Genomic DNA, 27,969 nt, shown 5'->3' with positions numbered 1-27,969 from the left:
CTGTTTGCGGAGTGTATGCCGTAACAATTAGCTTCCACCTTGATCAATAGAACAGGTTACACTAGACGTGAGCACACGTGAGATTGTGAGCACATTCAAAACTATATAATATAAAAAATGACCATGGCTGAAACTATTTTTATGCTCTGCGAGGGAAATGCTTCAGTTGGACTCCAGGTTTAGCCAGGCAGTCAAAGAGATACTATATATGGTGAGTATTAGTTCCCTTTTCATCCATCTCCACTTACATGTTCTTACCTATTGAGGCAGTGTCGGGCCATGAGATAAGATTGTCTGAGGTGTAAACAGGTGACTGAATGTCTTTTCATCTGTGCAACATGACACTTTCATTATCAGCTCTCTGGAAAAATGGTCTCTCGGGAACCAGGCCTGAATGCAAGCCAGTAAAGTGTTTTTATTATGGGTTTCAGGTCACAAGCACCTCAAGCCCCTCTGGTGTCAAGGAAAACAACTACGGAAACATCTTTTATATAGTGCCCTTTAAATACACATAGAAAAAGGAGACTCACATTTTCCATTTATAGGAACTGTAATCCTCCTCGGTGAAATTTGGCGTATTGTCAGTTGTCACATGTCTGAAGAGTTGTGTTGAGCTGGTAATAAGTCCCAGCAAGACCGATGCTGTTGGAGAACTGATAACTGTCACAGTGGTTGAATATGATCTGATTCTGACGTTCCTAAGTAATTATAAATTAAACCTCACATTCAGCAATTAGCTTGCATATTTCCTTCATCAGTCCCCCCCCCCCTTCGAAAATATTCAACATGGCCAGTCACCAGCAATTTGACAGAAGAGACCACTGAAGAGGACTATCACTCCAGATTATAGGAAGTCTGGGTTTGGGCCTTATTAGAACCTCTTTACATCCTTATAATTTGGTTACTTCCAGCAGGCACATCAGGTTGTGCATGGTTTGCATCAGAGATGTCTATTAGATTTTTGGGAACAAAACACAAGAGTGGTTGGGAATTAACCATGTGTCACATGTTCATTTTAATACAGGTATTTTGTAACAGAAAAACATCTCAGATGGCAGGAGGCAGCTGCTGAAACTGAATCCATGCCACATCATACCAGATCCTCTGCAAGACGAGGTGGCATGATGTTATGAGCTGGTATGACGTGAATGACATTACATACAAGTCTAGGGATTAAACACATCAAATTCATTTACAGCACAGATAGTAGCCAAAGAAACTCAAATACGAATGTAATGCCAGAGCTATTGTAATTTGGTCTGATTTGGGATATTGTTTTGAATTGCAATGGACTCATCAGTAAAGTTATATACAAAAGGCCACACATATCTATTAATAACCTGGACAGATGGTAAACTGAACCTGGGTTGTGTTAAACTGGACACAATCTGGTTCACTTGTCCATCAATTTGTGTGTGTGTGTGTGTGTGTGTGTGTGTGTGTGTGTGTGTGTGTGTGCGCGGAGGGAGGGGGGTGGGGCTATAGTTTAAAATTCCCACATACTTACATTAAACACAAAATACACATATCACTCTATGACAGGCGCCATGAAGATACCCGTCTAAAATTTCTTCATCACAGTAATATCCCACTCCCCACTAAAACAAGTTACTGTCTCATAGCAACACCTTATTAGCCATGTTATATTACTGATCATTGTTTTCAATGTTCTCCTTCCATTTGTGTCCAAGCTTCATGCTCTCTTAGCAAACAGAGGACAACTGTTCATCAGTTACTCTTCGACCTTGAGGGTGTTAGAATCGTTTTGCACGTCTTTCTCGATCTTGTTCTCGCTCTCGTTCTTGTTTCCGCTCACGTCCTCCACTGTAACCGTGGGCGCCTTGGGCAGCCGGGGGGAGTGCGCGATCCTCGGGGAGTGCCCGATCCTCGGGGAGCACTTGGCGCGGAGGTACTCCTCGGCGCTGACCTCCGGCACGTGCACCTTGCCGGTCTGGTGGAAGAGGGCGTAGTCCACGCGGTAGTTCCGGCGCGTGGTCCGGAGCATCTCCTGGAAGACGTGGCCCCACAGGATCTCGTTGGGCGTGTAGGAGGTGCGCGTCTGGTGCAGGATGCCCGTCGAGTCGTCCGTGTAGGTGAAGGACACCACCAGCTCGAAGGCGTCGCGGCGCAGGTCCAGCAGGCTCATGCGGAACAGCGGGCTGTCGGGGCCGATCTTGTGGATGATGGTGGTGGGCACGGCCAGGAGGACGTCGCGCTCCTGGATGTGCAGGTCCTTGTGGGTGATGTCCACCTTGCCCGTGGTGTGCACCGTGTGGCGCACGATCTGCGCCTGGGCCACGCCCTCCACCATGTGGTTGTGGCGGAAGTCGCCGACGCGCCACGACAGGCACAGGTGGCCGTCGCGCAGGTTGACCACGGCGCAGTTGGTGAAGCCCATGGTCTGCGCCCGCTTGCGCGCCGACGCCATCTTGGCCACGGCGATGCCGATGACGAAGGTGTCGATGAAGGCGCTCAGCACGTCCTGGACGGTCACCAGCACGATGGCCTCCATGCAGTTCTCCGACATGCCCCGCGAGCCGTAGCCGATGGTGGTCTGCGTCTCCAGGGAGAAGAGGAACGCCGCCGTGAAGCTGCGCACCTCGTACATGCACGGCTCGTTGGCGTGGTCGCGCAGGTCGTTGTGCGCCAGCGCGATGATCCAGAAGAGGATGCCGAAGCCGAGCCACGACAGGATGTAGGAGAGGGCGAAGATGAGCAGCATGACGCGCCAGCGGGTCTCGATGAGCGTGGTGAAGATGTCCATCACGTAGTGGACCCACTCCTCCGGAATGTGCCGGAACACCATGTTGCAGCTGCCGTCGCGGCGCACGTAGCGACGCTTGGTCGAGGGCCAGCCGTCCTCCGTCCGCACGCTGAGAGTGTCATCGAATCGCTGGACGGTCGAGTACTGTGTGGCCATTGTGTCAGACCTGCCAACGGAACAAACAAGAGAGACATAAGACAAGCGTTACAGTAACATATTACTGTGTGGCCATTGTGTCAGACCTGCCAACGGAACAGACAAGAGAGACATAAGACAAGCGTTACAGTAACATATTACTGTGTGGCCATTGTGTCAGACCTGCCAATGGAACAGACAAGAGAGACATAAGACAAGTGTAAATAATAAATATTACTGTGTGACCTTCGTGTAAAACCTGTCACAGTAATGTACAAGACAAGAATAGTAACCATGTGTCTTTATGTTCTGTGTCAACAAAGTGTTTTGTATGCTACAAGCCAATTATACAATACATGTGAGGCATATTACGTCCTGTTGATGCACAGCGAATCATAAACATAAACATCGAAACATAAACACCATGAAATTGGCAATTGTAGCAAATCACTATTTACTTGCGATTCATTGCTATTCTCGTTTTCTTCTCTATTGCTCGTAATGCGTGCAGGAGGGGGAAAATGAATGTGTCACAAAGGAAAGTGGCATAAATGATCCAGAAAGAAAGCAAAACAAAACAAGCCGGGAGGAGAGAGTAATTTTACGGTGGTCATTATTCATGAATGAATGAATGATGAGTCACATGGCGACTCTCTGCCATGAAGTTACTGAGTCCACAACACAGAAATGTTTGACATGGGGAGTTAATTAATGCTCAAGAGAAGATACCCTTCAGTAACAGGTTGCAGGCTTTTTCCTGATCCCACTTGTTAAATGAATTGCTTATTCCCACAACAATATCTCTTTAAGGATCTACGTTTCTAGGCTGCATCCTCTTGGATCTTCAGACACAGATAGACTTTTAGGTTTAAGGTCGCTGACTTTGCAGTGATTGAGTCGATTGTTTTGTTCCACTTGATTGACTCATCTCATACCTCCACCCATGACTTTCCTACAGTACATCTACCCTCTTTTCCACCCAAGGGTGAACACTTGGCCTGGTTATGTTCTGGATATCCTCAGCAAGCATAATACGAGAGTAAAGGGGATGTAGTGAAAATAGTTTTTATTTAAACTATTTGTCTGAAAACCTACTTTCATAGGTGCTCAGATATTTCCTTGATAATGAGTGATACTGTGGTCTCAGTCCTGTAGAGTCCAGCTCATAGACGACACCATCTGTGAAGTGAATCCACATGAATCCACCGAATCCCAGTGGGTTCAATAACAAATTATTCTATTTCAGCAATACACATGTAAACATGTTCTTTCATTCCCAGTGGAAACATTTTTACAAGTCGTTAATCACTGGTTTTGTGTTACTCTGATACAGTTGCATCAGAAAGAAGGGAGTGTTTGAGTGTCGGAGTGTTATGTAGTAGCTAAGTCAACTGTCATGTACTGTAGTAGTGGCATTCCATCAGCTCTGACACATACGGAAACAATGAGAATTCAAACTGCCTGTGGTTGTTATTGCCTGATCTTGCAGCTGCTGTCAAACATCTCACTCTGCCTCTGTTGGTGTACAAGTACTTTTAAAAAAGCCCTGTAATTGCTCAGTTTTTAGTAAACACATAACCGTATCTAAGTATAGCATGCATCAGCCCCGGCTTTAATGACCAAAGACTCCGAACACCCACACTGTTTGACCGTTAGGCAGCTTAAACTTGTCGCTGTTTGTCGGGGCAGGGTTTTGTTTTTCAGGGGTCAGGCCCGGGATTGCAGCCAAAAGGCTTTTTACAATTCCGCAACGATGATCGAACGCCTACAGCATTCATGGGACCAACCCTCTCAGGGTCATCCACAACTCACTTGCCGTGGCCTCCACAAAACAGAACACGGTGGAGCCTGGGAGCTTCCAAAACTACACCCAGCTCCACTTCCAGTTCCACACTGAAAAAAGCTGCCGAGATGTGTGTGGGGCCTGTCGGTATATGTCAACCTGACAGGACTTCGATGTCCGTCAATGTCAACGCCTCTTGTCAAAATGGGAACTTGTGGCGCTCGGTGATGGCTCAGTCTGTCAGGCACACGTGTGAAAGGTCAAGGGTCAGGGAAGTGTGCGTGACAGTAGGGGTTGGTGGGAGTGTGTGGGGCAGGATTATCGGAATGGCTCGGCTGATGAGTATATGCTAACACATACGCACACACACACACACACACACACACACACACACACACACACACAAACACACACTATGCACACCAATACTCACAAACATACAGTACTTTGCAGATGTTCTGTTGAACAGACCATGCAAGCATACCCACACATACACATACACTCACACTCACGTGCATACAAACCATAATAACACACACTCAAGAAAACTAGGAACACAAACAAATGTTCACACACCACACACCACAAATGTTCACATACACAGACGCACACACACACACACACACACATGCACCCACACACACACCCAACCACCCACCCACACATAAAATCCATACTAACACACACTCAAAAACACAGTTGCTCTCTCAAACTCACATAGCCTACAACAGAGGTCTGCACTCTCCCACTGCTGGGTATAGTCCTTCACGGTGATTTACGCGGGGTGAAGAATAGGCTATATCCTGCTTCCACCTCAGTGATTTGTGGGCTTCGGAGGCCGCTGCCTTTTCAGTGGAAGAGGCACATTGGCAGGTTCACACGTTTTAACAGGCGCAAAACACACACACACACACACACACACACACACACACACACACACACACACACTTTGAATAGAATAGAATGTTCCCCATGTTTGACAAGCACAAAGGCACACACACTCACACACACACACACAGACACACTCACACATACAGTACACACACACACACACACACACACACACACACTTGGCTCCTTCTCTGTGGACACACATACCGCCAAATTTTCCACCCTCACCGTAATGATAAGGAATTCCTTGTTTAGCATAGCTGGGTTAGAAACGGATGCCTATGATTACACTTGACGCGCTACTTCTGTTTTGTGTTTTAATTGTATTCCTCGGCCACCTCTGACCTCGTGTTGCGTGTGTGTCTCTCGCCGGGAAGAGAGGAAGAAGAGAGGAGAGGACAGCACAAGAGGAGAGAGGGAGGGGATCTTCAGCTGCTCTGGAGGAATTGAAAATGGAAAATACAGTCCAATGTACATGGGAGGGAGGGATGGAGGGAGGAAGGGGGAGAGTATTTTGCTTTTTTGTTTGTGTTCTCTCATCATTTGGAGTGAGCCACACACAAAAACACTCACACAAACACTCACACACAACATACTCATCACTTAACATACAAAAACACACACAAATAAACATACACGTATGATCATAGATGAGCACAGCTTTTTTTTTTTTTTTTTGTCTTTTTATCAGCGCCTCCCAGATCAGATTGACTTTCACAGCTTGTTTGGTTTGTGAGTAGAACTGAATGTCTCATTGTGGCTGGCAGTTTCCTCTCTCGCTCCTCTCTCTGATAGCGAATCCCACTGACTAACTCTGAATCAGATCAGTCCCATGATGTCCAGCTCTGTGATGGGCTCCCCTCAGGGACCCGTGTTTTCCCCGAACCGGGTTTTTACGAAAGCCGGTCCATGATGCGGCTGTGCAGTGTCCGCGCGGAGACCCGCTCCCGACATTTTCCGCCTGCTTTTCCCACCGTTTACCGGCAGGCGGAACCGCCCTATGCCAAACCGTCTGCTGTGCATCACACAAATAGCGCACCCTCCTCCGTCCACCCTACCGGGATCACTGGAAATCTCCAACCTCTCCAGTCCTCTCATCTCCTCTACTCTCCGCTCTGCTCCGCTCCCTCCGATTCCCCCCGTCTGCAACATCTTTAGGAACGCTGCCGGACGGAAGTCTCTTTTCTGTCGGCTGAAGGGGAAAAGTGGCAGCGGGACCAAAGGGAAAATGAAGCGGAGAGAGAGAGATTGAGAGAGAGAGAGAGAAAGAGAGAGAGACAGAGATAGAGAGAGAGAAAGAGATAGAGAGAAAAAGAGAGAGACAGAGATAGAGAGAGAGATAGAGGCAGAGGGAGACAGAGAGAGAGAGAGAGAGGGATGAAGGGAGCTGGTCCTTGTTCCCTGTTCTTTTTCCACAGTGGGTTTTTGTTGTCATATTCGTTCACATAGTTCTGTCATATTTTCATGGGGCTACGTCTGGCTGACGGTGCCGCTCCTTTGCCTGTTGTGTTTTCCCCCGTCTATTTTAAGAGGTCAATCTGGGAATGTTTATCATTTGTGATTCGGTTTCTTTCCAGCTTCCCTTCATCCACTGTGTCAATACAGTTTATCATAATGGGGCAGTTGCTTAGAGATGCAAACCCTGTTTCAACAGGCTGCTGTAGATTGTGTGTGTGTGTGTGTGTGTGTGTGTGTGTGTGTGTGTGTGTGTATATGTGTGTGTGTGTGTGTGTGTGTGTGTGTGTGTGTGCGTGCTTGTCTGTGTGCATATGAATGTGTGTTTAAATGATGTGAGGAACAGATTCTTTTTAATTATTTAAGAACTTCCCACAACCTTGCCATTTGGTATGCCACTCAGAAAAAGTCCTAACACATTGTGTACTTGTTTGCTTGTTTACATCTTCCGTTCTTCATTTTGAAAATAAACAACCACAATGCTTACAATTTACTCCCCATTTCTTCATCTCAGACATAACAAATATGGAACGAACGTAAACCAAGCCTGAAAAAAAGAACACTGAATATCTTTAATCACTTTTAGTGACTTTAGTGAGTTTCTTTCAGTTTCTTCACACTTGGAACTGTCACCAATGCCTGTATATTGCTGGCACCACAATGTAAATGTTGAGTGGCAACCCAGACGTCAGGTGAGTCTGGAAGAGAGCCAGCCCTGAGTTGGCCCGGATCTGGCCCACAGTCGCACACAGTGTCTGCTGCCGACTGTGTCGTCTCCTTCTATGTGTCGGTCTCTACCTGTAACTGAACTCCTCCAGCTTTGCCTCAGCGAGCTGCCTGACTGGTTGTCTGTCTCCACTTTCCACTTAAGTTAACTGCTTCCTGTCTCTCATTCACTCTCTCTCTCTTAGTCCATCTTTCTTCCTCTCTCTCTCGCTTTTTGATTTGCATTCTCTGCCTCTCTCTCTGACCCTTTGTGCCTCTCTCCCTCTCCATCTCTCTTTCCCTCTCCTGCTCTCTCTCTCTCTCTCTCTCTCTCTCCATTTACCTTTCATCTCTCTCTCTCTCTCCCTCTCTCTCTCTCTCTCTCTGTGGTTAGATAGGCCGTGTGCTCTAATGGCTTGGGCCTGAGGTTAGTTGGACGGAGCGGAGCGTTTGGCGGGGCCCACTGGTGACGGCTCCCTGGGCGAAGGCCAGCCAGCGCGCTGTCAGAGCTCCAACCCGAGGAAGTGCCACTGTGCTTTCCCCTGCCTGCCCTAAGGTTAGCGGAGGGGAAGAAGAAGAAGAGGAGAGAGAGGGAGAGAGAGAGAGAGAGGAGTAAAGAGAGTTGAGAGAGAGAGAGAGAAAAGGTTGACAGGGTTTAGGTTGGAGGAGGACGTGAAAAAGGAGGAGATAGTGATGGCGGTGATTGTGATGGGGGTTGGGTTGGGTGGAAACTTGAAGGGCGTCTTCAGCGTGTGATCAGTAGCAAGGATCGCCTCGGTGGCGGCCAAACCACTGAGTGCATCCTCCCCGTGTACGGTCAGTCCCCCCCCCCCACCCCTCCACCTCTCCACCCAGGCCGAGAGGGCTATTGAGTCAAGCAAGCAAGCGCCGCTATCTTACACTGGGAGACCGGTGTCGGTTCGACGGAGCCCACTTCCTGTCGGCCAAAACCCTGGCCTCTGTTGCCTAGCACGTGGAACACAATCCATGATTTCATAGAAAGAAGAGGAGGGAGAAAAAAAAAGGGCTGAATAATTGTCCACCCCTCCCTCGCCCTACGCTCCATGATATCCAATATGTAAGCAGGAAAGAGTGTTGCGATTAAGCCCTGATAACATTGTTGTCCAGATGACACCATTCCAAAACCTACATGTACAAAGTCTTTTGTATGTGCCACCAAGGCCACTACAGCCATGCAAAAACATACAGGCCTATCTTGGGAACTCTTTACGAAGCACCTACCCATTATTAGGAAGCTTTACATTCAACCAAGAAATACCCTATTAGATATTCTTATCTATCCTGATTTGAACTTGATAGAGACACCTGTAATTACCCAAGTGGAAAATTCCATTGTTTATCTCTACGTAAGGTCACAGTGACTGCTTATCTAGCACTTCAGCCATATACAGTAGATAGATAGATAGATAGATACTTTATTGATCCCCAAGGGGAAATTCAAGAGTACGGCTGTGTATTCTACTGTAAACCATCTCCCACTACATGCACTTCATCCTCATCATGTATTGCAGGCAACAGAATGCATTAATTGTCAGTGATAAAGAAAACATTTGCTAATTTCCTTTAAGCGCTCAGTGATTTAGTGTTTCAGTAATACTACTCTAGTGGAATTATTATAGAGAAATCATTCACTGAGATGAATGCTTACATACAGTACATCACAGATGCTCTATTTTGGCAATGGCATGAGATTTGAGGGGAATAATATGCTCTTAGACAACAGTCAGACCACAGGATCTAAATTGATTTTAATTGCCCAGTTGATTTAAGGCATTGGTGGAGCAGGGAATATGGATGCAGCCTAAATATTTCTCTGCATTTTTATCGCCCATACCTTTGGTTGGAGAGAGAGAGAGAGAGAGAGAGAGAGAGAGAGAGAGAGTGAGAGAGAGAGAGAGAGAGAGAGAGAGATGGGGAGGTCAGTAGAGCAAGCATTCCTAATTACACACCCCTGAGAGCCTGAAGCAGTCAAATCCAATACCAGCTAATGAAGATGCATGCCTTCCTGGACACAGAGCCCACTTTATGTCCCACAAGGAAAAGTTTGTCGAGAAATTCACAACAGCCTCCTCTGATGCTGTAATGAGAACCCACTCCCTGCTAATTCTGCGCCTCATCCACCCCCACCACCAACTCATCTTTCAGACTTGAAAAGTGCATTAGTGGCATAAAGCAGTTAACCGTGTCTTGTCTCATGTGGTATCATCAGAGGGCCTCAAAAGATTGGCCCAAAAATCCCCTGAGAGAGAGAGAGAGAGAGAGAGAAATAAAGTGAGAGAGAAAGAAGTTCCATCCGGCAACTCCGAGACTTGGATCCTGTATGGCGCTGGTATGGGGCTAAATCGATTTATTCATTTAAAAAAAAATGGCCTTAACATGTTTTTCAAAAAAAGAAAAGAAAAAAAAAAACGGGAGAGAAATGTTGCGAGAATGAATTGGTAATGAACGGTAATTCTGTTGCTGGCGGCAGACGAGGGTTGGCAGACGCTTGGGTTGGAAGACTGGGAGGAACTCCGATGTCCATCCTAATGAAACACAGAGACACACTGTACTGAGGATGACCCGCCGTGAGGACATTATGTGTGGACCAAACAGTGTGTGCAATACATATTTGGCCAATTCTGTCATAAAAGTACTCGACTGTTACATCATGCAGCCCTACCTTTCCTTAGCCGTGCGTGGTTGAATCTCATCTCCATCACCATCTCATCTCATTCAAGATATCAGACCTCTTTCAATTTCTGACGTCAATATCATATCAAAATCAATCACCTACTCCTGTTTAACTATATTATATGAATCATTGTATTATTTTCTACCGTGGGGTGCTGTTAAAGTTATGAAGTTGGCCTGTGATTTAATAATAGAAAGTTTCTACAATATTCTCGTCCCGTCTCTTCAAACTACCTCGCTTACATTAGCAACTGATGCCTCACAGGAACATGCCAACCTTTGGGGAAATAAGTTCTGTAGACTACCTAAAGGCTAACTGGTCTAACCCACTTCCAATGAGTTATGCTAAGCTAGGCTAACGGTGTTAGACTGGGTTATTGCACTCACTGAGAATAGAAAGGTATGTATCATCATTGCATCACCATCTGTCATTCCTCGTTGGTGGAAAACACTTACCAGTTCCTACGAGAGTATAGGGACATCCCTTTCCATTTGTGTTTATTGTTGTAAAATTGTTGTTAGTGTTGCTTTTAAAAGCTTAAAAAAATGTTGTTGTTTTTTTAACCATGTTGTTAATCGCTTTTGGTTAGAAATTGTAAAAGACATACTGTATGTATTGAATAAGATCTTTTTTTTCAAAAAAGTTGCCATATTCACGTGCTCTGTTCCACAGGTCTGGGAACACAAGATGGCAACAGGCGTTTGAACTAAACACCTCAGTGCCTCACACCAACATACCCTTCAGATTAAAGCTTTTGTATATCACCGAGCCCTTGGCACTGTAAACTTTTATGGGAAACTATCTCAGAGAAGCACAAAGAGGATCTCCGACAATCTCAAAGCCATGACCGCACGTTGCTATTAAAAGGAGATAATACGTAAGAAGTCTCTGTCGGGAATACATTAGCCTGCTGCTTGGTGGCAAACAAACTACGTACGAAACCAGAACAAAAAAACAAACAAACAACAAAAGGTCGACCTCAACCCACCAATCAAGTAGCTTCACACAAAAACACAGAGGCCGTTTCACCTGTTTTAGAACTCTACAGCCAAACTGGACAGAAACAGCCACCGAGGCCTGGTCTTATTACCCCCATCAACACACACACACACACACTTACAAACACACACACACACACACACACACACACACACACACACACACACACACACACAGGCACATACCCCACTTCGACTGCCTTGTGTACTGATGGAATGACCTAAGAGTGCTCATAGCAATGTTTTCCACATTACACGGGCTCTGTTGCGGGTGCGTCTGCCCGAGAGCAGGCTGTGCTGTATACAAAACAATGCATTCTGCCGAGCATCAACAGAGGCCACGCTCTCGCACACCACCACCAGCACGGGCGGCGGGCCGGCGGGGGTTGGGACTGCGTTGTGCCAACTTCCTATTGGCACAAGGCAGTCTAGCCCTCGCCGTCGTCTATCTATGCCAACCGCAAGTAGGCATGCAAAAAACCACACTCACTGACTCACTTTCAAAAAAGTCCCACTTGGTCACATGTAAAGCAACAACATAATGCTTGTCAGTTTAGTTGGATGTATTATTACATGGTGCACTCATCCTGACGGCATGCATCCTCTCTTGTCATCTCAGACAAAATACAGCATCTGCTATGACCAAAGCTACTGCTTTGTAATCCCTTGACAAAAAATGCAACACAAGTCTACAACACAAGAACAAGTCTACTCGGAGGAAGCAATGGGTAATATAGCATGTTTTCAGGCACTCTGCCTCTGTTTATTCTCACTCGATTAACTCCATCAAAACTTTCAACTACACACACACACACACACACACACACACACACAGACACACACAAGGGAAGCCCTGCATGTACAAATTTGTAAGTAACCTCTGCCCAGAATGAGAGGTGACACCCAGTCATCCATAACCCGCTGTGACTCTGGCCCCCAGCCCCCCCATCAAGACCTCAAAGCAGGCAGGCATGTTTCCCGCATGGCCCCTGGGCCCTTACAAAACCATTACATGGCCACTTACTGCAAATAAGCATTCCTGTTAGCCATGCGAGGATCAGTGACATGAAACCATGTGCTTGGGTGAGGCGAGGCTTGCCCTCTCGGTTCACCCGCCATAAGCCACTAGTCTCCTCTGTTGACCTTCCCTGCAATCTCCCCACTCTTCTATTTTTAACACGTTTCATGGTTCCAGTAGCACAGGCCAGTCAGCAGAGCGTTTGGTTTAGCAATATTCTGTAATGGGTTAATGGGGTAATTTGGCCAAAACATTCAAATTCTGTTTGTTTGTTTTTTTTTCTGCTCGTGACTCGTAGACACATGGTCACCCATTCCGTGAGAGGGCTTGTCTAACGCCTCGGCCTGAAACGAGTTGGCCAGAAGAATTAAACTGGCCAGAAATAACTTTTCTGGACTCTTTCATTGTGTGTAGAGAAACACCAATCCACTGGAGGTACTATTTTGGCAAACTCCTTTGCATTCCAACAAACATCAACATAGAGCCTAGTGACAATCGCTGACAATCAACTGACACGTGGATGAGGAGATGATGACAGAAATGGCGTTTGGGGGTAATCTATCTTAAGGACACCTGTTCCATTGAACTCTTTACTCATTATCCCTGACCAGAGTGACTAGCAAGTTACAATATTTTTTGCCATATATTTTTGGGGTAAAACTTGAAAGTCTAACCGACTTATCGAAGAGTTCACTTTCAGCATTGTGTAAAAACATATTTAGATACAAAGGCAAAATGCAGTAACTACACAAACATTGAGAAAAATGCCTTCAAAGTTTCCACAGTGGCCAGCCAAACATGTTGTGGTTGTGGGTCGATTAGTAGTAATGCTACATTGATATGATGCCTTCTTTTTTAGGATTTTTTAATATAGATTTAAAAAAAAAAAAAAACATAACCACATGACCTTTGACCTCGAAAATTGCAGATAGTCGAGTTCAGCAGCAACATTATCAGTAGAATCATACCACAGTGCTGATTGCAACCATGATTGCAACAGACCATTCGATACCAACATACGCAGACATCCCAAGTCTCCCGGAAGTTCCGGGAGTCTCCCGCATATTAATAGCGACTCACTGATGCCCGCAAATTACTTAAAATCTCCCGGAATCTAGAGCGAGCGTGCAAGATCGCGCACACACGACACAGACTGTGCTCAGTCAGCATCTGTGTAGCGCGCACACGACAGGCAGAGCGAGAGACTGTTCATGTGTGTGATAGTGTGCGTGTGTGTCTCATGAAGCATCCTGATTGGCATGTTTCGGTAAGTCAACCAATCAATTTCCAGTGTGGGCGGGAGTATATCTCTTCTCCCGAACCGTATCAATAGGTTTCATTTCAAGTGCATATTATTCAGGCCGGCTAGTTGGCAGGGCTACATGAAAACAACAAACTCCTTAGACCTGTTTAAAGTTGCAATGGAATAAGAATAAAAGGCATTTACATTAATAGTATAAGCAGCCCATAAAGTAATCTACATATTCTTACATGATTAGAAGTGCATTGGGCTAGCCTGTATTATTGCCTTGTCTTCCTTTTTTTTTTGCGCGCGCGGGGGGGGGGGGGTTTGGGATACCTCCCTGAAATGACTTTTTGCAGGTTGGGATGCCTGCATACGGTACGAAGCTAAAACAACCCAGACCCCAATATATAGGCTACTACGGTTTAACACTGGTCAAACAAACTACGTTATACTAAGAGAAACGGCAACAGTGGAAATGTAGGCTACGAACAAATCATGCAGGGCAGGCTCATGATGATGCGCATGGAACCATCTTCCCAGGCTCAACACTCAATCCAGAAACGTCTGCTCAAAAACATGTCTGAAAACCAGGTATTTTACCACCATAGAAGATATAACGTATAATGCTTGGCTTAGGTTGAATAATGTGAGATGCCATTTAGCATGGCCTAGTTTTATATTAGCTATAAAGAATTATACTAGCTAGGCTAACCTACTCGCCATTTGGTACTTTTTAAATGAGATGCCCGCGTTCGTTTTGTTTCTTTCATGCTGAGGCGCGAGATTCTCTGAAAAGTCAACCTAAACTTCAAAATGTAGAAGCTAAACATAAAATGTATAATAACGGTTTACCATGTCATATGTACATGATGACAACAACTGGACCCAGTAGCTTGGCAAGTTATCCTGTCTCAGTTATCGTATTCACAGTGAAATACCGCCCTTTTGTCTAGTTCTCTCAACTTGAGAGAACTAGACAACAATGCCAAAATGTCTTGACATGAGCAACTTGGTTGAAGATCACTTTATTGCAACTCCTCTTATCGATTATCGTATCATGCCAGATGAAGGCTTAACTGTTTAAATGTTAGGAGCTTATTAAAGAGCATGACATTTGCAGCCCTGATCAGCTCAGCTGTCTCACCTCTTTCTTCCAGCTTCAGAGTGAAGCATCAGTGAACGTTTTACCGCCGCAGCAGTTCATCATCAGTGGCGTCCCTGCTAAGGTAGGTCTACTGCCAAATGCGATTTCTCGAGAAAGCACTCTAAAACCATGCTATAATGTCTTTACTATATTCATTAAATATTTCAAGATAACATCTGTCATGTAGAATTTAAGCACACGCCTTGTTCCAGTTAGGTTTAATAGCATGAAAAAAAATCACCCCTGGTCAGTGATAAAGCTTTACAACTTTATGGAGTTGGCATGTCATTGTTATGCAATGGCAGGCTTCATATCCTGCCAATCAAAGTTCATCTGACTTCATCTATGAAGTTTTATTTTGTTTGGCACAGTGATCCCTGCACGATTGGACAGCCTATATTATCTTTATGACTTTAAATCCGCAAAATACACTCTCACCCCTATGGACACACACACACACACACACACACACACACACACACACACACACACACACACACACAGAAAGAGAGAGAGAGCTTTTCCATCTCGCTGACAACTGTTATGAGAAATCTGTATATCAAGTCACTCATGTGATGTGCTCCATCCTCCTTGTTATCACAGGCCTTAGGCTTAGATAGATCACACTGTGTTCTGTCTCCAAAAAAAAGGTTCTCCACCCTCAGACCCACCCACCCACCCACCCACCCACCCCTCTCCTTCTCCGCACATCGTCGCATAGCCCTCGCTACTGGGACCCGCACGTTGCGTAAGACACACATATCCTTCTGTTCCTAAGCCCCAGAGCCTGGGCTACTGCCCTTTCCTATTCAGCCTCCTTCTCCAACGCCCAGGACTTTATCTCTGTCCACATGCCTCACATCTGATCCTGCAGTGACAACTTCAGGAAGCCAGGAAAAATTGTGCACACAAATGCACACACACACACACACACACGCACACACGCACACACACCTACTGTACACACACACACACACACACACACACATAGACAGACACACTGAATAGGGTCGGACTGGAAGCTGAGAGCGCTTTACTGTACATTTTAGGGGCAGCAACTCAAAATACTCATGCTTTTACTTACTGTACTCCTGTCACTCATAACCCCCTGACTCACACTTTCAAAGCACACACACACACACACACACACACACCCTCTGTCCACTCTCCCATCTCTTTTTTCTGATTCACACCCATACGCCCAAAAACACTTTTACCCAGATACACCCAGTTCTTTGCCCTTAACTTTCCTGTATCCTGCAGATTTGCTGAACAGCCAGCTAAGAGTCTAGTCATTACTGGGTCTGTGCCAAATATTTAGTGACAAAATCAACGTCAAGTATACAGTAAGAGAAGACTTAACAAGGAGATGTGGAAACAAATGGCATTGAAAGAAAGAGAATGAGGGTAAAAAAATTGACTCAACTTTAGATAGCGATAATGCATGAGAGAGCGAGAGAGATTTCAGATTTCATACCTTTGCAGGTGAAGGTGGAGCACACAGTCTGCAGAAGCAGTGGAGGCAATGCTACGGTGTATGTGAAAGAGACAGAGAGAGAGAGAGAGGGAGAGAGAGAGAGAGAGAGAGAGAGAGAGACAGCCCACCACCTGCAGTCCTACATGCGCACACACTGGGAAGAAGAAACACCTTCTTGGATCACAGGTAGTTAGGGCAAGGCCATCTGTGTATCTGTGTGTGTGTGTGTGTGTGTGTGTGTGTGTGTGTGTGTGTGTGTGTGTGTGTGTGTGTTTGTGTGTGTGTATGTGTGTGTGGTGGGGCATGTTTAGTGAAGCATGATGTGCTTCACTAAACAGACCTGAACACAAAGTTCGCACGGGCGCACTCACTCACACACAAACACACACACTGGCATATGCGCACACTCATACACACACACACAAATATATGACATTTTCCTTCTGGAGTGGAGCTCTGTAGTTTTCTAGATACATATTAACTAAGTAGCCAGATTTATACAGACAAAACACCAACACTACTTTATTGCAATTGCCTTATGAACAAAATTAACAGCTCAAAAATAAATCGTATCATAGTTTCCATACAGATACTATATAACCTGTGCATTTTTGTATCAATATATACTTTACAATGTGTTACAGATCATATTCATTTCAGCCAGCCCTAGATATGTCAGCGTCCTTTCTCTGAGATCACTATGTAGGTGTTTTCTTTAGATTGTTCTGCTTACACTGTAGACAAGCGCCTCAGGGATCAAGTTCGGATGACTTGTAGCTGCTGTCTCTTGTTGTGGGTTTCTTGTCTCCTGAGTGACAATGACAACTCGTAACTCTGATTGAGAACTGTCCCTGAAAGGTCCTTTTATGACATTGTCTGCTTTATTTGGACGCACAATGAGGTGGGAGTACTAGGTGTTTATCCGTCACACTTTTTCACCACAACCCTCCGCCATCCTCAGTGACCCATCATGACACACTATCTCCAGTTCTTGGTATAACACTGTGTCTACTATCTGATCACAGGGGCTAGTGTCACATTACCCAGGCCAAATGTGATTTATTCCCTCGATGTGACACTTAACTGATGTTGTCACAACAGTGAGAAACAGAGCAAGTCACATGGAATCTGTTTTTTTTTTTTTTCATCTGATCTGGGCCTCTTTCCATATGGTCCTAAATAGATACAGGTGTGATTTTTTTTTTTTGACTGCCATCTGAATAGTTATACAGTATCAGAATGAATGTGACTTGATTGACATTCGCCAGAATTTTGAGCTGGCAGAAGTTTTTCCAAACATTTACACTGAAGCACCCAAGACATTTGGAGCAGGCTCTCAGATGTGGGTCATAGCATCGCATGGTGGTAGGGGAGGAGAGAGCTATGAAGGTAGTCAGTCAGTCAATCAGGCTAGCTACGTGCTGTGCGCGTGTTCGTTTGTTGTTGTTTTACACATGCGGGTCAGTCTTTAAAAAAAAAAAAAAAACCCAAAGCCTAAGTCTCAATGAAGTTTCAGATAGGATCTTTTCAGCGTCAACCAGCAGGTGCAGGGTTGCTGGGCAACATTAAAACAGTGAACAGTAAAGAATGTAAAGGACTGATAAAGCATAGTGGCCAAAGACTGTTTTACAAAGACATATTTACCTCCAAGTGTGTTCCTTTCTCTTGTTGATTCCTTATCACATTATGTCTGTTCCAAATGTGGAGGAATATTGTATCTGTGCCAAGCGAGTGATAATGGTGTATTGTTTGCAATTTGCTCTATTAGCTAAACCACGCTAACAATAGCTTATATATATCCTTAATACCTCAATAGTTCCCTATACATATCTGTGTTCTTTCAATAGCTAATTACCTCCGCCAGGGAGGTTATGTTTTCATTGGGGACCAGCATCTGTCCGTTTGTTTGTCTATCTGTCTGTTTGTTTGTCTATCTGTTTGTCTGTCCGTTTATTAGCAAGATAACTCAAAAAGCAATGGATGGATTTCGATGAAATTTTCAGAGAAGGTCAGAAATGACCCAAGGAAGAAACTATTACATTTTGAGTGATCCGTATCACCGTCGGGATTCCGGAGGCGTTTATGTATTTCGCTTAGTGGTGTAATGGCATGGTATGGTCACGTGGTGGCGATCTGAATAGTTTAGGTTCAAATGTATGACAACCTAGGCAGAGCAATGCAGGCGGAGGTCTGTGCTCTCTGAGTGCTTTTCTAGTTGCTAATATATATCCTTAATATCCCAATAGTCAATAGTAAATAGTTAGTATCCTCAACCAACCTTTTTTTGGCTTCTTTAAAGTCACAAAACATTGTTGATTCACATGTTGTGAGAGAGAGTGCGACTCATCTCTGCTATAACATTCAGACAAAAGCAGTACTTTGATTTTCCCCATATGTCCTTTCTCGTCTGGTTGTTTTGCTATTTTGCTTTGAACATCGATTAAGCATACAGTAATTCCGTCAATCAAGCTTGTCAAGCGGGCTGTCTAACTTTATTTTTACTTGCTAGATTGTAATGAAGGATCAGTTACTTATTTTGGATATCATAGTTATTAATATTTTTAATATGTAATTTATGTTTATTTGTATGTAATGTACTAGTCAATTGTTAGAGACGAGGGTTGGGAAACAATGTGCTAATGTTGGTTCTCAATTCTTAAAGGCACTTCTCAGAAGAGTTTGCAAATATCTGCTGACAAAGACTTTCAATGTACCCAGTAGGGATGGTGCAGATATTATGTACTGTACACAGAATTATTTATACTCTACTGAGTTCTTTCCACAATAAACACTATCTGACAGTCACCTGTGTTTATAATAGAAACGTTAGAGGATGTATGGTGGAAATTCGCCAAGGAAAGTTAGGATTGTGTGTGTATTGTGTGTGTATTCATCACAGGCAAAAAACCCCAAAAGAACGTTTCTAATTTTTTACTTGTCCATTTTTGATGAAATACACATTGACAGAAGCATAACCGATTATTTTTCCTGAAATTTAATGAGTGAGTATGCAGGAAATGGATATGAAGATTGAAGTTTAGATGAATACTCTGAAAGGTCTTTGGGTTAACCCTGTTGTGTTAAATGTGCTCTAAAAAATAAATTGACTTGACTTGACTTGACTTGAGTACTACTGTATACTTAAGTATATGGTAGTTGGTGAGACATTGACTCTGGTTTATAGGTCAGTCAACTATTTAGCAGTAGGCCTAGTAGTCCCAATGATGCAATCCCCATAAGAACACTTTAAGGTCACACTGGCGTCAGCCTCTGTTTGCCAAACATGGACAGCCTGTGAGTGTTAAAAGATGAATAGTTCAAGCGAGTGCCATCCAAGACCACTGATGGTTATATGTTTCAGATCTCTGAGCCACAAGGAGTACTGGTGTCTGTCATAGTTAGAGGAATGTATAACAACAACTTAATGACCAGTGAAAACCATTTTATAACAAGATGCCACTCATCTATTTTTCATTCTTCGCACAAATAACACCAGCATTGTACCAACATTAAAACTACTTCTATCTGATTCTTTTATGCCATACTCCGCAAAAGCTATTCTCATTCATAGACATAATGGACAAAATAGAACAACTAAAACCACATGTCCTCCGATAGTTCCAGCACTGGACAGACCAAAAGAATTGGTTTTGGTAATAACAATGGAATCAAGTATAAGCTACTATTTTTTGTTTTGTGCAACATAAGAATTGTACTCTGTTAAAAGTTGGAGAGGGAGACCACCTCATATGTGTCGTTGTGTGGTCTTAGTTCACTGTTCTCTGGGATGCCTATGGTAGAATGCAACAGTCAGGATATGGCAAAAGTGCAGCACTTAAACTTACATAAGCATGACATGAATATGTCAGTGTAGATGTCGTAATCTCTAATAAGTGTCCAGTGATGTAACAATGTCACGTCAACCGTATTAGGGTCATTCCGTGTCAAATCACCCAGTGCCGGAAAGTGACCCTCTCCGAAAAAATCTGAAATAAATCACAGGTGTTTGTAGACTAGACCTATGCACAAATCTGAAATAGTATACCTGGATCACTAATGGTTTAAAATCTACAGCCCTTTGAAGCTTCAAGTCATTTTAAGCATTGTGGTGAACAGTCCTTTTTGGTCAACTTGCAACGTTATTGGTTCTTTTGGTATTTCACACACATCAGTGAAACTATGTGAATGGAAGCACATTTTCCTGTTGAATTAAGAAATCTAATCAGATGAGACGTGTCTTGTGTAATTTCCCCTCTGCAAAGCTCTGAAAATGGCTATAAATTCATTATGTGAAAAGACATCATCACTTTTGAAGGCTTCTCATTCGAAAGGTATGTGCCACAAATTTCATCAGGTTTTTTTCCCAGTCATATATGGACTATAAGGTCATGTCCATGCATCAACTTTGGTTGTAATCGTTGTCATATTGTCAGAGCATTTTGCTTTAATTGGGCTTGATTTTCAAAAAGCCCATTTTCGTCCTATCATTTCACCATGTGGACAGTTAACAGGATTTTTTTTAATTTTACCATATCACATTCTGTATGTGAGGATCATCTGTCCAAAATTTGGGCTTGTTGCTGAGTTTCTTTATTGGAGATATGATTTTTGGAAAATATTCTCTATAAATCCACTGAACTTGCATTGGATCTGCAGTACTACTTTGCACCACATGGGATGCTCTTTTAATACAATGGAAGTCAATGGAAGAGTAAGAGATTCGCTTGTTTGCTGCACATATCCAATCTAAACACACATTTTATGGTTCATAGTTGAATTGCTCCAAGTAATGATTGCAACATGAACAACATACTACTCATAAATAAATCTTATTTAGCTAAATAAACTGATCAAGCTAAATATACACACATACGACTGACTGATCATACATGCAGCAAGAGGATTTAGCTTGCCATCTTTGTAACAGTTTTCTACACCACCATAGAAGTTGGAAAATGAAAGTCATGAACATATTCAAGAAAAAAGGGGTTTCAAGAATTCAGTGCATTATCAGATGCAGAAAAAGCGTCAGATGCAGTTTAGAGCAGATATTTCACTTGATGAAGATGACCATGCATGTTTCCATCACATAAAAGTTTTAATCAAAGGGTATGAGGGCTCAAAACGCTATTGCCTGGATCCAAGACGCATTCATGAAAAGGAGATAACTCATCAAGTATCTTGTATGTATAATGACCAGTCAGTCTTATGTGTGTATAATTAGCTTGATCCGCTTATTTTCTCTAAATAAGATTTATTTATGAGTAGTATGTTGTTCATGTTGCAATAATTACTTGGAGAAATTCAACTATGAACCATAAAATGTGTGTTTAGATTGGATATGTGCAGCAAACAAGTGAATCTCTTACTCTTCCATTGACTTCCATTGTATTAAAAGAGCACCCCATGTGGTGCAAAGTGGTACTGCAGATCCAATGCAAGTTCAGTGGATTTATAGAGAATATTTTCCAAAAATCATATCTCCAATAAAGAAACTCAGCAACAAGCCCACATTTTGGACAGATGATCCTCACATACAGAATGTGATATGGTAAAATTAAAAAAAATCCTGTTAACTGTCCACATGGTGAAATGATAGGACGAAAATGGGCTTTTTGAAAATCAAGCCCAATTAAAACAAAATGCTCTGACAATATGACAACAATTACAACCAAAGTTGATGCATGGACATGACCTTATAGTCCATATATGAGTGGGAAAAAAACCTGATGAAATTTGTGGCACATACCTTTCGAATGAGAAGCCTTCAAAAGTGATGATGTCTTTTCACACAATGAATTTATAGCCATTTTCAGAGCTTTGCAGAGGGGAAATTACACAAGACACGTCTCATCTGATTAGATTTCTTAATTCAACAGGAAAATGTGCTTCCATTCACATAGTTTCACTGATGTGTGTGAAATACCGAAAGAACCAATAACGTTGCAAGTTGATCAAAAAGGATTGTTCACCACAATGCTTAAAATGACTTGAAGCTTCAAAGGGCTGCAGTTTTTAAACCATTAGTGATCCAGACATACTATTTAAGATTTGTGCATAGGTCTAGGCTACAAACACCTGTGATTTATTTCAGATTTTTTTGGAGAGGGTCACTTTCCAAATTGGCTGAAATTGGGTGATTTGACACGGAATGACCCATTAGCTCTCAAGATGATGCTATGACATCTGAGTAAGCATATGGCATAAGGGGTTACGCAGTGTTTAACATTTTGGGAGCTATGATGTTGCGGTTCAAAAAAAGTAACATGATGCTGTCAAATGTATGGACAGCAAGTGTCGTGATGAGCAATGAAAACAGACAGCAGCATATGCCGTTGCAGTTATTTCAGTATTATTACAGTGTCTGAAGGAAAGGCTGCCCTCTTCATTACCAAAAGTATCTCATGGCACAGTGTGAATCAATGGCAGAAGACTGGAGAAGCCTTAACTGTGTCAATAGGGCTCAGGATCATGACGTGAAAACTTCGCGGGCACAGCCATATTGGCAGCCTCACTCCTTCGTTTACTATGGATTACTATGGATTTACTCCCACCTATTAGTGTGTTCCTGTTACTTAGTTTTTGCCTTCTTGGTCGTATGTTGCTGTGTAGTGGGGTGTAACAGCGCAACCCACGATCGCAAGAGGAAAAGAATCGGTAATACTATATTTCTGCTTTTTGTCTTCCGAATGAATGGATATATTCGGTGCGCTACCAACATGGCACAATATTCCTAGAATGCAAGGCGTGTGCCCGAGCCCTATACCTCATCTCATACACATTGGAGAACATTTTCAAAATAACGTTCTTCGCCTCATTGCCTGTCCTTGAACTTTTTTTTTGATAGCGTCTGCTCAAATATGCTAATGTGTTTCAACTGTAAAGGGCATTTTCCGTTATGCATTCACAACTGTCACGTGACGTGAGTGCCACATATTCTTGTGGGAGCCTTGTTCCAGTTCATGGTTTCTAATGGGGACAGGAACCTGATATCAGTAGAAACGGCCACGTTGAATGGACCCGCTCGGCCAAACTGGTTTGAGTGCCAGAACATCCTGGGCGAGAGTCATTGTGTTTGAATTTAGCGAAAGAAAGGAGTGTGGAAAGGTGAGACTGTGAGGAGGATGGAGAAAGATAACAAAGTGAACAGCTTGAATAGGGACACAAAACAAAGCAATACAAGCTGCCCAACGCCACGTCAAACATGCTTTGTAGTAAACCAAATCTCACATGGTTTCACACAAACCCCCCCCCCCCCCCCCCCCCACACACACACACACACACACACACACACACATGCACACACACACACACACACACACACACACACACACACACACACACACACACACACACACACACTTTACTTAACTGCATATGGGTCAAGAATATAAAGGCCAATGGACATATTCGTAAAGTTAATAAATAGTAAATTAATTTGTATATTCTTAAAATATACTGATACTGTGAGATTATACAAACTGTTTATCTTCTGTATGGTATCTTTAATTGCACGTAATAGATTTTGTGATAGTTTTTGATAGTCAGCTAATTGCTCCTCATTCAATAAAACTTTGTTGGGCATAGATAATCCAGTCTCAGCAAGTATCCTGGCCTGGACTTAGCCATAAATAGTTGCACCAAATAAATGTTGCATCATTATTAGGGATAGGCAATTGATACAGCTGAACTCAAATGTCAACAACCTTTCATCAAGAATCTCAAATTACACCTTTAACAGGGTCATTCATGTTCTTCTATGAATGCACCTGTGGTTAGGTGAAGGATTGCAATGTATTTTAAGCAGGAAGATTGTGTGGGAGATTTTGGTTTATGAAACCCGTGATGGACAAGATGAAGACCAGTATGGTTTTGGCCCTACCAAATGAGCCTGTTGGTTAACCGACATGCTTTCAATAGCGCAGTGGAAATATGCTGTCCTTTTTCTTTATTGTCGTTGTTGCTAAAAATGTCACCCAAAGATTTGGGGGTGTACATGCTTTCAATGATACGATATTAAATTTGTGGCTTGTTGTGACTTTTATATCCCCAACAGCCCTCTTACGCCCCATTCATTTAGTCTCTTTTTGCATCACAACAGGGTTTTTTACATAAAGCTGTTTTTGTTGTGCATAATTGAATCTTGATCCAAAATGCCGTGTACTAATTAAAGAATGAGTGTTCTAACCATCGGAGCAACATCGTTCTCTCTGTGCGGCATTGTGGCGTCATAGTCGGTACTGTATGTTCTAGAGTAAATAACTTACAGTAGCCTCTCCCTGACCATGTCCAAATGCCAACTAATACATCACATATTTTCATAAATTTGTTTAACTCCTTCCATTAGTGCTGCATGATTCCAAACTATGTGCTTTTTTCTCCCTTTTTTCTCCTTTTTTCCTTTTCCTCTCCCTCTTCTTTCATCCTTTAATCTCACATCTTTTCCATCTCTATTCCTCCACTCAACAGTCTCTCTTTCTTTTCTCTCCTTGCCTCTCTTCTTTCTTTCTTTCTTTCTTTCTTTCTTCCTTCCTTCCTTTTTTTTTGTCTTTTCCGCTGGCCTACTGTAACACTGGATTAGCTGACACTGAGAATGCCTTGCTGTAACATTTGCCCCGCACATTTGACCCTGTGATCGCTGTGGGGTTCTATGGGTTCTCGGTCTTTTGGGCCTAATGGCTCAGAAAGCGTCCGCCGTCCCTTCTTCCCGATGCGTCCCAGTTGCTGACAAACAAGCAAACATGGAGCGGCAAGGAGCTTGTCGGCCACCCTTGCTGCTGTATACAGACGCAGCACCAGGGTTGGGGGATCGCCGCGGGTCAATGTGATGTCTCATGTGTAAATCATTAAGATGACCAGACGGGAAGGGTTTCTTTACGAGGCCTTGGCCACTGATTAAGAAATCACCCAATCCTCTTGATAAAACGAAGACTGACTTATTTTTAATCTTGTGGAATGCTATGATTTTCAACATGGTTAAATGACATGTAAGTGTGCAATTGAGATTTTGCCATAGTCTCTGGATACATGTTGTAGCTAAGTCTCTTAAAGTAGCTGTGGCATTCAAGGGTTCCACTGTGAGTTTTTCAACATGCTCTGCTCAGCGAAATTCTCATCAAATGCAGACATGGCAAGGTATGTTTTGTTTTTCCTTTGTGAAGCTCACGAGGACCCACTACTTTCTGTTTGTGATTGATTACAGTGGAGGCCTCCCGTCCCGTGTATCTTTCTAGATTTAGCCTAGCTCCCAGCCATTTGCATGTCAGAGCTGGTGTGGCCCCTCTGTGATGCTAATGTGAGTTAGCAGCGAGAGGGGAAACAGTCAGCAGTCCAGTCCAGGCCTGGACCCTCCCCAGACAGACAGACCTGACGACTTGGCGTGCCTCACAGCTTTCCATTTCCAACCCACCCACCCACACACCCTCTCCTTTTTTCCATGTTGAATTTCATATTTCTGTCTCATTATCATCTACTGTCGAGTCTCCCCAAAACAAAAAAATAATAAATCCTCATTTTATTTCCTGGCGTTATAGCGGTCGCTAACTTCATCCCCTTCCATCCTGCTGAAGTCTCCCTCCTGGTCTGGGGTTTTCATTTGGAAAGAGAGATGATTTGGTAGCTGTGCGAACTGTGAACTCATTTAATGCTGGAGTAGGTCAGTATAACATAATGTAAATGTGGCTGGAGACTAGAAACAAGGTCAGAACTAAAGTCAAGTTTTAATGCAGACAATATGTTGATGTATTTTGAGCTATTCAGTATTTAGATAATCATAATTTGTGCAACGGGACGATGTGCAACGGCTTCGACTTGGCGTGAGTCTTCATTAAATAATGAACAGAATGAAAAGCTGGAGAAAAAAAGGAAAAACGATGGAAAAGAACTGCACAACTTATTCACTAGGAGTAGATTATGCAGTGGCCAGTTTGCGGCTGTTCCCAAGGCCACTGTTTTGAAGTAGGATGTTGTCCCTCTACATGGACACGACACTGTGACGATGACAACATACATGAGTTCAGATAAGCTGCGCAGGCCAATGTGGGATTGGTATCCGTTTTCAGATGTTTTCCATTCTTAAATTCCATGGCGTGTTTGATGTGATTCCGCCATTCACTCGTTCTAATCGGCGCATTGTAATGACTTCTAATCCTAATGGGCGTTGTATTGATTGGCCCAATGTAGTCATCCGTTCCTTAAATAATGTGGATTAATCAGAACCATGAAGATTCCTTTTTTTTTTTTTTTACATTTTCTTTAAACAAATTCGCACAACATGTTTTGCCATTGCGCCCAGTTTGAAGGTTAATCTGTGCATTTTTCCATTTTCGCTTTCGTCATTTGGATATGCCCTGGTGTTATTTGAACAGGGCTGTCCTAAAAATACTGTTCTCTTCTTGTCTGTCTGAGGTTTGAGTTTATTAGCTTTCTTTGGACTCATCGCATCAAACTCTGGTTTCCTAGAGGACCAAAGTTATGCCAGAGTAATGGTCCTCTCACCAATCAAATGCAGGATTAATTTGACAGAGTGCTATTTTTTCCCAGGAATACTTTTTTTCCCTTCTGTCATTAAGTTCTCAGTTGGAAAATAATTTTCTTGAAAGATTATGAGCTGTGCAAGACAAAAGTGGTGTGTTCATTGACAGCATTGGTGAGGATTAACACTGTGGCTGATGCACCATCACTTGGCTGGACCTCATGTCAAGTAGTTTAATAGAGCTGTACTGTAGCAAGGTTATTTTTTTTGCATGTTAGCATTAATGACAAATAGCGAAAGAGAAAAATGAACTCAGAAAGTATGTAAGACAAATGAGGTAACTAAGAGAGAAAGAGAGAGAGAGAGAGAGAGAGAGAGAGAGAGAGGCAGAGAGAGAGATTTTATAAGACAGGCAGCAGGTTAATGGTTATCCCCAATGGCCAGCAAAAACAATAGTGCTAGCACCACTCTCTCAAGTAAGTTGCAAATGGAAATCTTTTTCCTGGTTACCATCAGGTCTTCCTTGCTTTCTCTTTTAGCTATCATCGTCTCAAGGTTTAAACAATTTGCCATCACATTCAGTGCTCCAGTGCCATGGAATGTTTCCTAGAATTATCTTTAGAATCCATGAATTTGGTCACACAACAGTGACATCATAGCACAGTGTACTCACGCTAAGTCACGAATAGGCCAGCGCTCGACACTTGTTGGTTCTGTAAAGGAACCTGCAGACTGCTCCTTTGTCACTTGTTCTGAAGAATGGAGAATGTGTGTGTGTGTGTGTGTGTGTTGCACCTCACTGAGAACCTGTGGCAGTGCCTCACATCAGCTGGGTTGATGATGCATTTGATGGTCAAAGTCCCACGTCCGGTGGTGGCAAGACATTCTTGGTTGTCCAGGGCAATTTTTAGAATACTTAGTGAGCTCGTAAAATGTAGTACAGGACACAGAAGTTTGGACACTTTTGAAACCCCCTTCAGTTCGGATGTATACGTGTTTATATGTTATTATGTGCTTGTGCCTGTATCTGGTGTGCATGGTTCAGGGCATTTGTGTATGGCTGGACATGTGTTTGGGCATGTGTTTGTGTACAAGTGTGTGTGTGTGTGTGTGTGTGTGTGTGTGTGTGTGTGTGTGTGTGTGTGTGTGTGTGTGTGCGTGTGCGCGTAATCTTCTCTGATGAG

General features: G+C 43.4%; 1 protein-coding gene across 2 annotated transcripts; it reads right to left on the bottom strand.

Moving 5' to 3' along the window:
- Positions 1–401: 401 nt before the first annotated feature.
- kcnj16a (potassium inwardly rectifying channel subfamily J member 16a) lies at positions 402–27,568 on the bottom strand. Of its 2 annotated transcripts, none has more exons than XM_062527058.1 (2): positions 27,459–27,568; positions 402–2,930 (listed from the first exon to the last, which is right to left on the bottom strand). In XM_062527058.1, exon 2 carries the CDS (start codon positions 2,918–2,920, stop codon positions 1,733–1,735), a length of 1,188 nt encoding a protein of 395 aa, XP_062383042.1. In that variant the 5' UTR covers positions 2,921–2,930; positions 27,459–27,568; the 3' UTR covers positions 402–1,732. The 2 variants fall into 2 exon arrangements, with proteins under 2 accessions (XP_062383042.1, XP_062383041.1); XM_062527057.1 differs by lacking the exon at positions 27,459–27,568 and adding an exon at positions 16,312–16,423.
- Positions 27,569–27,969: the final 401 nt, after the last annotated feature.

Source organism: Sardina pilchardus, chromosome 22 (assembly GCF_963854185.1).
Source record: "Sardina pilchardus chromosome 22, fSarPil1.1, whole genome shotgun sequence".
Lineage (NCBI taxonomy): Eukaryota > Metazoa > Chordata > Actinopteri > Clupeiformes > Clupeidae > Sardina > Sardina pilchardus.
This window is presented reverse-complemented; position numbering and strand designations above follow the sequence as displayed.